This window comes from Colias croceus, chromosome 3, assembly GCF_905220415.1.
Source record: "Colias croceus chromosome 3, ilColCroc2.1".
NCBI lineage: Eukaryota > Metazoa > Arthropoda > Insecta > Lepidoptera > Pieridae > Colias > Colias croceus.
Window position 1 is genome coordinate 705,172 of NC_059539.1, and position 13,268 is coordinate 718,439.

A 13,268-nucleotide genomic window follows, 5' to 3' on the forward strand; every position below is an offset into this window, starting at 1 on the left:
AACACAAGGGATCTATACATACATAAGGTCAGGACTGGCTATGGACAAAAATGCATTACATTTGAAGGTGCCCAATTTTATAATAAACTCACCAGTGATATAAAAACAGCTAAATCCATGTATGTATTTAAAAAGCGCCTAGCTGATCACATACTTAATGACCAATCACTTCTGGAATAAAACAACTTACCTTCGGAATAGCTGTGCCCGGACGACTGTTTCATTATTTATTTACTTTGTTATGTTATTCTCATGTAATTAGATTTAAGTCTTTAAATGAGAATAAATGATTCTTTAAACCTAAAACAAATAAAAAATGAGCGTGCAGTTAAGCCATATGGCTTATGGTGAGCGGAACATAAGTGATGTAGGCGGTGTCGTCTCCATATGTATATCTCAATGGGGACAGGTTGGAAAGTGGAATAGATAATATGGAGAAATGGAATAGTCTATCCAACAATATAATATAACAACAATTAATATGATTTGCCTATCAAATTTGTTGTTGAAACTTTTTGCCAGAAAACTGACAAATATTCCAGAATATGGACAACAGTTTGGTTACGCGAGAATTATAGATGGAAATGAGCTAAATAGAGATCGCAGCTAGAGAAAGAAAAAACAAGACACAAATTATAGACTATTAATTTATACGAATTGATAACGCATGCTTTACAAAACTGACACAAATAGTATATACATTGTGTATTAAAAATCTTCGTAATGTACTTTATCAACGTAAACATAGACTTAGTAATAGTCTATTTATATAGTTATTGTCAAAGAGCACGTATGTAAGCGCGTCCGTCCCCAGGCAGCCTGCGCGTGAACGGCGAAGAGACGCTGGGCTCACCCTCACCTCCTGTACAAGATGCATCTCTACTACCGGACCTGCAAGCCGCGGAGTACTGGCTCGGGGGCGCTCCGCCCGGGGGCGAAGTCCCCGCGGGAGAGCGCCCGCCAGCGCTACTGGGGTGTCTTGGAGCCCTCACTGTGGATAGGGAGGGATATGACTTGCTGGATACGCCGCATAGACATGGCGTTGAACCGGGGTGTACTACTAAGGTTTGTGATCTTTGATCCTTTGAGTTATGTATGTTTATTTGATTACACTTTATTGTACGGGCATTTAGAAACAAAAAATTACAATTATTCCGTAAAATAAAACCCTAAACTAAACCAAGATAAAATGGTCTTAATATCTTATGGTAACTTCATATAAGGGAATTACTCAACTATTCAGTTCAATAAATAGTTATCTGATAAAAAAAAACACATTTTCATTCAATCAGAAACTAATGGTTAATATATTATTTTTGGAAAATTTCTTTTATATTATGTTTAAAATGTATATATTTTCAAGATTGTGATTTTTAGATTAACTTATTATTTTGTAAATAGATAGGTTCTTTAGCCAAACGTTCAATTTCAATCTTTTTTGACCACTGCAGACATTACGGTCAGCGATCTTCGGCGGTGAAGGTTACATAGAGATGGCGTCACCAGCGATTCGACGGAAGTCTTCCTTGGGTATATCCTTCAGGACCAGGTCATCATCAGGTCTGCTGCTGTACCGGGCACCGGTAGCTGGTTCCAATGAAGTGGACGATGATGATGATGGCGATGATGGACATTATCTGGTGATTGCTGTTGTTAAAGGTTAGTAAAAGGTTTCAGCTTTAAGCGTAATACCTAATACATTTGATAGAGTTAGAAAATGTGTATCGATTTAAATGTTGGTGTGTGATATTAATTAAATTGGTTTATTTCCAAATTAAAAAAGACATAAATGAAAAACAAAGAATATTTTTTATATTTGTCAAAAAATTCTGAAGATAATGAAATTAACTTTAAAAATCTGTTTCTTTTAAATATTGCACATTGTCGCGTACATTTATGTTATTTTATTAAAACTGTTTAACTCCTAGTGCAAATCACTATTTTAAATGTAAACTAGCCGCGCACCGCGGTTTCACCCGCGTAGCTCCCCTCCTGTTGCATGATAATATATAGCCTATAGCCTTCCTCGGTAAATGGGCTATCTAACACCGAAAGAATTTTTCAAATCGGACCAGTAGTTCCTGAGATTAGCGCGTTCAAACAAACAAACAAACTCTTCAGCTTTATAATATTAGTATTAGTATAGATAAGAATTTACAAGATAACCCAAAATAACACTTTTATAAATATTTCCCAGGCGAGCTGGAAGTGCAGGGCACAGCGGGCAAGGGCGCGCTGCGTGTGCGCGCGAACGGCACGCGGCTGGACGACGGCCGCCTGCACGCCGTCACACTCGTGCGGGCGCACAAACAGGTAATATACTATTACGATTATCTTGTATAATCAGCCCCCCTAGCCAAGTGGTTTTCTGTTAGCGTAGCGTTCAATAGAATAGACTACGAATGTATGAGATTGACGTAAGCGGTAGATAACCAATAGAATAGACTACGAATGTATGAGATTGACGTAAGCGGTAGATAACCAATAGAATAGACTACGAATGTATGAGATTGACGTAAGCTGTAGACAAACGTATCTACAGCTTACGTCAATCTCATACATTCGTAGTCTATTCTATTGAACGCTATGCTAACAGAAAACCACTTGGCTAGGGGGGCTGTACGTTATTGATTTATTTATATTGAACAAGGCGTAGATAGATGTAAAAAAACTAGTTATGTGAAATTAGAGATGATAATATTATGAAATAAGAAAGATGTGATAACATAGAAGGACTTTATTTTGCAAACTTTAAATTCATGAAAAGAGCATTAATAGCACCTTTGAGACTTTGAACCTTTTATAAAAAGTTTTCAAGCCAATGCGAAAACATGACGTTCGAAATATGATAAAGCACCTATTTATTATAATTTATCCTTATTATTTTTTAGTTAGAAGTGTGGCTAGACGAGAAGCTAGTTGGTAGCGGAGCGCTAGCGGGCGGCGGCTTCGCCCCTCGTCCTCGCGGTCTGTACCTCGGCGGGGCTCCGCCTTCACAGCGCTCTACTAGCATTGACTTACCGGCGCAGGCGTTTGTTGGCACTATTATGGATTTTATTGTGGATTCTAGGTGAGTTTGAAGTGTTTAGTCAACTTAGCAAATTTGTTTATGTACCTAAAGTTTAATTTTAATACAGACTGTAAAAACTCTGCTTGAAGAATTTTATTACTTTTGTTCAATGTTTTTTTTATGCTCGGTTCTTGGATATAATATTGGTCCTGCCAGACCGAGACATTTTTTTTCTTCGTCTCTACCGGTAATCGTACCCGGGTCCCCTCGGTGCTACGCTCATGCGTCAACCACTGTAGCAAGGAGGCGGCCAACTAGTGATAAAAATAGTTAATTGAATGATTATTATGTCCAGCTTGCTAGGTCTAGAAGAAGGCACAGTATGGGGCGACGCACGCTTGGGGCGCGCGGAGGGCGACGTGCGCGGGGACCCGCCCCCGGAGCCGCAGGCTGACTCCGCTGCGATGTGTAGCAAGGTACGGATTTATTGATTTAATAACGATGTAAGAAACATGTTTATTGTAATGTACATTTATATAGAGATCATTGAAAAGTAAAATAAATTGGATAATACCTAAATAATTTTACACATTTTCGTATGGTTATATGAACAACTATTTAAAGATGTTTAAATTAATTAATTCAAATTTTTTTTTCAACTCAAACTCTAAAATCAAATATATTTATTAATTATCTATACTACCTAATATTATAAAGCTGAAGAGTTTGTTTGTTTGTTTCTTTGTTTGAACGCACTAATCTCGGGAACTACTGGTCCGATTTGAAAAATTCTTTCGGTGTTACATAGCCCATTTATTGAGGAAGGTTATAGGCTATATTTCATCACGCTACGGGCAACAGGAGTGGAGCCACGGGGGTGAAACCGCGCGGAGCAGCTAGTTACTAATAAAATGCCATGCCACGCTTATGTTATGTAACCTGTATTTTCACGGTTACAAAATTTTAACATGAAACTAAGTAGTTAATACGATTTCTATTAATTTTAATGAACAAAAATACTTCTAGTTTATTATAAAAGACTAAGTTTTTATTACTTTTTTTTATTATATTTCAGATGTCATCATACACAGTAGAAGCAGGCGCAGTAAAGTTCGGAGACACGCCCGGGAGCTACGCGTCGCTCAAGCTGCCGCGACAGGGGGCGAAGGCCGAGTTCTCGATCACTCTGCAGATTAGGACCTTCGCCACGGAGGGACTCGTGTTTTTGATACCGGTTTGTACTTTATTTGATACAAAAAAAACCATTGTCTCTATTGTCTTTTGCCGTTTCTTTGAGTGCACATGATCCATTTTATGAGTAGGTAATTTGCCGTATAAACATTTTCATAATTACACAGATATATAGAATGGAGAATATTATTTTGAATGATTTAATTATTTTATTTCCATGCCAACTGGTAGATGACGCTGTATAACTTAGGTATGGAAAATCTATATCAATTTTTCATGTTTTTAGGTCATTTATATACTCATATATACCTTATCATAAATAAAAAAAATTCTAGAAACAATGAATAGAAGCTAAATCAACCATCGCTAAACGGAAATAAATTTTGTGACAGACATAAGATTATTTAAAGGGACAATTATTAATACATGAACAATTCCAGGGCTCCAAACTGAAACCAAAGCACTACACAGCACTGATACTGCACGAAGGCAAAGTGCGGCTCATTGTACGCGGCAGAAAGAAGAAAGAGGTTACATTGTCCACCGTACTCGCTGATGGCACTTGGAGATCGGTAAGTTTAATAATATTAAATCTTTTCTATTTTTTACTTTTTTATTTTTGAAGTCGGTTGTTTTTAACGTAGTTATTTTATAAAAGAAAAACATGCACAAACGACAACTAAGTGTGACTAAAGCGGGGTTTACGCGGTTGATTTTCGTCGCTAGCCCAATTTCACAGGTGACTAAAATCGCACCCGGATCGATCATTTCAAAAGTGTTGTATTATTTTATTCATGGTTGTGAACCATACGTCTCAGTGCCGGATTAGCCACGTAGCAAGAGTAGCAAATGCTACGGGCCCCGCGACTCGGGGGGCCCCGCGGTCTAATACCTGTCTGACCGTCAAAAAATATAAATATATGTATAATACACTTACCGTAAAAAAATACACGTACCGAGAAACGTTGGTATCAAAATCTACAACAATAATTTAAAATTTTACCACGTTTCTACAATTGAGCGCTGGCTACACCAAAAGTTGTGTTGTACTGCTTGCACTGCGCTACACGCAAGTTGGTAGCACGGCAAAACTAACAGGGGAATCCCTTGATATTGCCATCGAACGAGCTAGTCGTAACAACCCGATCAAATAAAATAGGATTCTATCGACTATCAAACCTTAGATTACAAAATAAAAGGCAGATGGAGCATGACAATCATCCATCGCCCTTGTCAAAGAAAATACGAAATCAAAAACGAATACGAACCTCCGCCAGTGCTATAGCGATTATAGTGTCATGAAATACGTCAAAAGGGGTTTGCTATTTTAGTAAAAAAATGCTGTCTTGTGATATTAAAACACTGTAAAATTTGTTCTCGAAAACAAACAAAAAGATAAAACATCGTTTTACAGGTTCTCTGTGATTATTTGGCTTATTTAATTTTGTATACAAATAATAATTTTACATATATTATGAATAACGAAGGAATACAAAACTTCAACGTATGCTGCCAGTATTTTGAAAATGACTTTGCCATTATTATGGGTAAAATGGTAAAATGGTTAAAAGATCTTCGAGGTAGTGCTGTTGGATTTTTCGATCGTGAATGTGATTATTTGTATAGTGCAATAAAGGTTCATGATCATTATAAGATAATTTTTATAAGCATAATACTTTTTTTTGTTACTTTTATATAAGTAGCTTAAAAACGTCAGAGTCGTTTTCGCCCGCGATTTAATTCATTTGAACTCCGTGATGGATATGACAAAACTATTATTATTCAGGAATTATATTTATTTATTATCCAGTAAAGCAGCTGACAATGTGGATGTCGTAAGGTGTCACTGAAAATCAGTGTTAAGGTATTATGCCTCAGGTATCCTGAGTGGCTTCCTTTTTTAGCGCAAGCAACCATACATAAATTTATGTTTTCTATTACCTATTATTCATAATTTACAATGCTATTGTTGTGTGTTTGTGTGTATTGGAATAAATGGTTTCTTCCTTCTTTCTTTCTAAAAATAAAATGTCCCGTGTTCTAGACTAAAAACTCCCGCTATCCGCATTCATATATTTTGAAAATAAAACATTGTAATTTTGAAACATTTTTTTATGTAATTTATTTAATTAAAAAATTATCGTTTATGTAACAAAAGAATTTTTACAATATTATAAAAAATTATCATATACAAATATTTATATTAAAATTAAAATTAAACCCTGACAGCTAATTTTTGTAGAACGTCACTAATACCACTACCATAATAATTCAGATGATTGCAATGTCATTTCATAAATCAAAATCGGTTCAGCGGTTTATACTGCAGGGCGTGCCAAAGAAATATTATACATAGATACACTCGAAAAACATTACCCTCTTTCTTCCGTAGTCGGGGAAAAATTTGGGAAAATTTTCAATATCTAGTAACATAACACCCACACAGAAGCACCGTGTACGTACAGTTTTATTTAATACCTTTTAACTTGAGAAACTATAGCAAACGAAGGGCCTCTTGACGGAATTTGCTACAGGCCCCGCGCTGGCTTAATCCGGCACTGATACGTCTACATGCAGCGAGCGATCACCTGCAGTTGATCGTTTTATTATGGTCGGTCGCCGTGCGGCCAAAGTTGGACAGCGTCCAACCTTGGGGTTTGCGGCTGCCACTTGTGACCTAGTCGAATTGCAATTTGGACGAAATCGTGCGGCTTCAGTCACCCGTGTAAACCCCGCATTAAGTCTTATTCACCATTGGTATTTAGAGAGTTATTTACACTGTGTGGCGGATTATTAAGAAAATAAACATGCTAACATTCAAATGATAACATTATCCTGTATCCAACAGATATCACTAGCCCAATTTCACAGGAGAATAAAATCGCACCCGGCTCGATCATTTCAAAAGTGCAATTTCATAAGTTCAATATCCTGTATCCAACAGATATCAGTGCGCATATCCCGCGGGCGGGTCGCGCTGTCGCACGGCGGCGCGGCGGCGGCGGGTCGCGCGCCGCCACACTCGCGCGCCGCGCGCATCTACGTGGGCGGCCTGCCCGCTGCGCTGCCCAATGTGCCGCCGGCGGTAATATACCTACTTATAATAACTCAGGCCCCGGAATCACAAACACAATAGAAAATCTATTGGGGTTCAATGGGTTAAAACTATGTTTTTTAAATAAATTATAACATTAATGTATCAAATAAAATTTATGAATTTTGTTATACATGCATTATAAAATATGTCAATAGGAACTTTACACCAAATTTACAGATTCATATAAATAGTTAGGCGAAATACGAGACGATCAACGAACACAACTGTAAAACTTAGTAATATGCTGTGTCATCATCATCATTATCATTATCAGCCTACTTTTGTCCACTGCTGGACATAGGTTTCAGTCATGGCACGCCATTGAGCCCGGTCGTTTGCTCGTTGCCGCCAGTTTTGCCCAGCAACCCTGTGGATTTCGTCACTCGTTGCGTTGTAGCAGGGCGTTTTATGTAATTATACTATACTAGCTTACCGCTCACGGCTTCGCCCGCTTTGTCTAAAACCTAATAAATTATATACTAAAACCTTCCTCTTGAATCACTCTATCTATTAAAAAAACCGCATCAAAATCCGTTGCGTAGTTTTAAAGATTTAAGCGTACAAAAGGTCATAGCGACATAGGGAAAAAGAAAGCGACTTTGTTTTATACCTACTATGTAGTGATACATGTTCGTTATTCGTCTAGCTATTCGTATTTTGTAATTGCATGCAGTTTATTAACTAGGTACATAATAGACCACATCCACAATCTCCCTTCTTTCATCTACTACATCTACCTACAATTTGTGATACATCTACATGGTGCAGGTGTTACGGTGGGGCGGGTGGGGCGGGCTGCGCGGGTGCGTGCGGCGCGTGCGCGTGTGCGGGCGCGCCGACGACCTCGTGCGGGACGCGCGCGCGCACCACGCCGTGGGACAGTGCTTCCCCAGTGTTGAGAGGGGCGCTTATTTCGCGGGTAAGATATTTACTTTTACAAATTACTAGTTTCCGCCCGCGGCTTCGCCCGCGCAGTCTAAGAAAAACCCGCATAGTTCCCGTTCCCGTGGGATTTCCGAGATAAAACCTATCCTATTTCCCGGGGTAAAAAGTAGCATATGTCCTTTCTCAGGTATCAAAATATTTCTATACCAAATTTCATGCAAATTGGTTCAGTAGTTAAGGCGTGATTGAGTAACAGACAGAGACAGAGTTACTTTCGCATTTATAATTTAATATTAAGTAGGTATGGATTATACACACAAGTAGTGATTTCATAATTTAAGAAATGCTTATATTATTTGCCATAAGCAATATAACAATTACCTATCTCCCTATATCTGCAGGTATAGGGAAAGTATTTTTTGTAATTGTAACAGATTTTGGTGTTTTCATCATCACAGAATAATGAAGATTCCATAGTATGTATATTGCAAACCGTAACAAACCTTTCTTTTTTAAACCGGTTTCATATAATAAACACAATTATTGTAAAGCTTTTTTCATTCACAAAATTTATCAACACACTCAAAAATAAGAATCAAGTGCAACCAAATTTAATAAGTACCTAACTCGCTTCATTCAATATTTCAGGCGATGCATACGCGGTGTGGTCCAGTAAGTGGTGGAGTGAAGACCTGGAGACAGTGGAAGTGCGGCTCCAGTTCCGCTCCTTCTCCCCCAACGGCCTCATCATGTCGGGGGGTGGAGCTACCCTCGAACTTAAGAATGGAGTGGTGAGTTGGATAACTCATTATTTTATAATCATAATTTGTTTAGTATGTTTGATTTTACACGATTTATAGGTAATATTTTAGAGTGCATGACCAAGCTTGCTATAGTTTAATATGTGAAACGTCGTGATAAATAGTATTATAGGTATCTAATGAATAAATCGAATTTAAAATTCGTTAATTTCTAGTTAGCTTATTTGTGTAACAATCGTTTTTTGCATTCCTTTTTTTGGTTGAAACACTAAGTTCCTATTCCATTGATTTTATTCCATTTTCCTGATTCCCTCGATTGCGGGACACCAAGCATATTAAGCTACAATGTCGGTCATTGTGAATATTTCCCTACATTTTTTAATTATCATAATTGTCATAATTGTTGCGTGTTTGATGTAATTTTTTTGGATATTTCCCGTTTTATTTTAAAAAAGTTATTATTGTCATTTTACTCATTAGGTAAAGGGCTTTCGATATCAGTTTAAATTTTTTTTTATATCTGCAATAGTTACGGAATAATCGCCTGTGCACACTTAACGATTACACCCTGTATACATATATTATTATGGTGCGGTGGGTTCAGGCGCTTGCGTTCAACGAGCACAAGCACGGGCACAAGCATGTAAACATATGTTTGTGCATGCGCCCGTGTTTATTTGTTTGCACCGTACGCGCACGGGCTGCTTGCCACGCGTCTGAACGTACTATAATCATTGAGATTATATATACGTTACGTACCACGAACAAATTCTGTGCGCCATTTTTTTGCTCTAACTAAGTTTTAAAAATTATTATCTAGTTAGGTACTTACCGATGAAAGTTATTCCTTTGCACTTGTCCGTGTTATTTGTGCAATATCGTAACACACACGAAGGCATATTTGATGCGTTTCACTTTAAAACAAATAAAAAATGAGCGTGCAGTTACGTATGGCGTATGTTGAGCGGAACATAAGTGATGTAGGCGGTGTCGTCTCCATATGTATATCTGAATGACTATAATTATTTGACACCCAGGTGGTGCTGAGCGCGTGGGGGGCGCGCGCCGAGTGGGGCGGCGCGGCGTGCGACGGCGCGTGGCACGCGGTGCGCGCCCGCGCGGCGCCGCACGGGCTGGCGCTGGCGCTGGACGGCGCGGCCGACGAGCGCGCCGCCCCCGCGCTGCTGCCCGCGCGCCACCACCCCGCGCCGCTCTACATAGCGGGCCTGCCCGGTATGTGGCTTTACAACACCTGCACACAATGACCTATTATACTAGTAGACACGGCATACGCCAACATCATTGCACTAAAAAACAGCGTAATTAATACATACCTACTTACTAACGCATTATCACCAATACAGTTGTTCTCTCTTTCACTCTCACGCACGAAACATAATACATGTCTCACTCATGTACTTCGTAATAACAGCTGCCGATTAAAATACAAAAAGAACGTCCAGCCACGACGCTGAATGGTGCGTGACTAAGTGAAACTCGGGCACTTACCTGAGTTTTTTCTTGCCAAAATAGAGAGCGGGTAACGTATCTAGCTCTTTTATATATCATAGCCTGCACATCATCATTATAATGCTCCCACTTTTTTTTTTATTGGTAATAAGGAAGCGCTTGACCACAATCTCGCCTGATGTTAAGCTGAGATTCTAAGATGGAAGGTACCTGTTCACTCTACGCTTGAAGACCCCCATATTGTACTCGTCGGGGAACACAGACTGAGGAAGCATGTTCCAGTCCCTCGCGGTTCGTGGAAACTTTCCCACTGCTGGGAAATGGGCCTCCCATAAACGATTAGGCCGTAATCCACCGTGCTAGCCAACATGTCGTCGAACTTTCGATTGTTTGACATGTCGGTTTCCTCACGATTTTTTCTTTCACCGTTCGAGCAGTGGTGAACTTATAAACGTGCGTCAAAAAAACACCGTTGGCCACTTAATTATTTTCCAAAAAACAATTTATATCACACCCTTGTGCTATTGTAAAAAAAGCAAATCAATTATAGGTACTTATTAATGCAAATATCTGCCTACAGTTTAGATTGTAACAAAAAATACTAAATAAGTTTTATAAAAAAAAAATTTCTTTTTTCAAAAACATAATATTTTAATCAAACATTTTTCATTACAGAGGGCGCAGTAGACGCGGCGGAAAGCAGAGAAAATTTCAAGGGCTGCATACGAGAAGTATCAGTGGGAGGAGTTAAGAAGGACTGGCCTGAAATGGAGTCACTGCATCACGTACTATTGGACTCCTGCCCCACGTCTTAAAAGAAGAAAATTATGCAATTTTTAACACTATTGTGTGAACGATAAAGTACATTTTGCTATAGACGCGACTTCTTGTAACAGTCGATATGAGTGAATTTTATGTCATTTTAAACGTTATGACATCACAATAATAATGCAAAAAATGGAGCTATTGCAACCGTACCTCGAAAGCATAAAAAAGGTTACTTACTTATTCTACGGTGTTACTTAAATAGGTACTTAATGTAAACTTACATAACAATGGATGGAATCCATGATGCGAGATTTACTGTCTATAAATGTCTACAAAATCGAATATTATAAGAATTTGTATTATATAAATAAGTAGTTGTAAGAACAGTCATTTAAGTTAAGGATAATGATATTACTGTTATAATGTCAACCCAATGAAAAAAATATACAGAATGCATTTCTTAATTATTTTCAAGAATTTTGACTAATTTTCCAGTAGTAAAATATATAGGGAATAGATCCATAATTAAATTTTGTTTCAAAAATAGTAATTTACAAAAGAATCTCATTCAATTCATCTATAAAAGAAACAACCCTAACGAGGCTGTCTAGAGGCTATTTATTGTAATAAATATAAAAATATAATGTAATTTCAACCTTACACCCAAAATATTAAGAGTCATTATTATATATCACAACTGTGATTTCACCTTGCCCGCACAAAAATTTAGGTAATAATTAAATCTAGGCTATTTTAAAAAACATGTATATAAGTAGGTACTTAATGTCACAAACCAGTATTCAGTAATAATAATTTACTTAAGATAAACTATACCCTTAACAAAGTCGTGGAGAAAAATCTCGATAAAGTAGAAATTTTGTTTATGCTTTGCCACTTTCTTCTGCAAGTTCTTAATTGATTAAACTTATGTTGGATATTATAAAAATATATTGTTTTTTTGTGAACCTAAGGTAAATTGAAATTAAAAATGAAATGAAAAAAGACAGAATTTTAATAATTTTCTTTGCATATAATAATTAATATTATCTACTTAAAATATCGGCATTTCATTGTAATCACAAAGTAAAGTTTAAAACATGCATTAATAGCATTCGTTTAAAATTTAAATGCTTGCACATGGAACGCCTCAAGCGAGGTAACGCCGCATGAGTCATGTTTTTTCGTGCGTGCAGCCGGCTCTATCGAATTATAAGACGTTGTCACGTCAAAAAACATTTATATAACTATTTGTACCAGTATAATTTTGCATTTAAATGTCGCAAATTGTACATAACATTATTTAGGGATCAGCTTTAATAGGTAAAAGCAAATTCAGAGCTATCAAGAATGTCCCCACTGTATACAATATTATAACTAATGGAAGTCTATTATTGGAACGAAGTTCCTTATGGCGTGTTGCAAAAGGGGGCTAAATGGAAAATATTAAGACTAAATGTTGTAACGGCACTTTTTGCTGTAGTTGTGAGCCTTACGGCGTACGCGTGTTTCTCTGTCTGATAAGCTTTCCAAGAACATATTTGGATGTTGTACCGAAAATAATTGAAAAAATGTGTGCGTGTACTAGTGTACACACGTAAGAAGTGAAACTTCTTTATGACCTTATTTTTCAAAAAAAAAAATTACTATATATATGCAACTTTACAGAAATACGTCGAATCACGCGTGGTAGGGATAAGAAAAAGATGGCGCGTAACGGAAAAATGTTACACTAAATTTTTTTCCAACCCCTATAAAGAAGTTTCACTTCAAATATGGATTTGTTGAGCATGAGCAGGATTTATTCCCAAAATTCAATATACTTTTGTAAAAAAGTTAATGATTATATAATATACAAGAATATTAAAATTGTTTCCAAATGTATAAAAAAAATTATATACACGTGTGGTTATTTTATCATCAACGTCACAATGTGTTTATTGTTCGTAAATGTTGTAAGTCTTGTGTATGAGTTTGCGATCAGTCGTGTTTATTATTTTCTTAATCTTAACAGTTCAGTGTAAAAGACAATCGGTTTAGCAGTTTTAGCGTATTACAATAGAAATATACAACACTCTTTTTTGTCATT

General features: G+C 37.2%; 1 protein-coding gene across 1 annotated transcript in view; it reads left to right on the forward strand.

Moving 5' to 3' along the window:
- The window catches only part of LOC123705952 (laminin subunit alpha-1), a 73,751-nt gene extending 61,453 nt beyond the window's left edge, over window positions 1-12,298 (forward strand). The window contains exons 24-35 of the mRNA XM_045655073.1: window positions 815-1,065; window positions 1,452-1,659; window positions 2,198-2,313; window positions 2,892-3,070; window positions 3,366-3,486; window positions 4,086-4,244; window positions 4,642-4,773; window positions 7,146-7,286; window positions 8,067-8,217; window positions 8,832-8,974; window positions 9,982-10,177; window positions 11,090-12,298. Coding sequence (XP_045511029.1) covers window positions 815-1,065; window positions 1,452-1,659; window positions 2,198-2,313; window positions 2,892-3,070; window positions 3,366-3,486; window positions 4,086-4,244; window positions 4,642-4,773; window positions 7,146-7,286; window positions 8,067-8,217; window positions 8,832-8,974; window positions 9,982-10,177; window positions 11,090-11,229 — 1,937 coding nt within the window. The 3' untranslated portion in view covers window positions 11,230-12,298. The remainder of the gene's footprint in view (window positions 1-814; window positions 1,066-1,451; window positions 1,660-2,197; window positions 2,314-2,891; window positions 3,071-3,365; window positions 3,487-4,085; window positions 4,245-4,641; window positions 4,774-7,145; window positions 7,287-8,066; window positions 8,218-8,831; window positions 8,975-9,981; window positions 10,178-11,089) is intronic.
- Window positions 12,299-13,268: the final 970 nt, after the last annotated feature.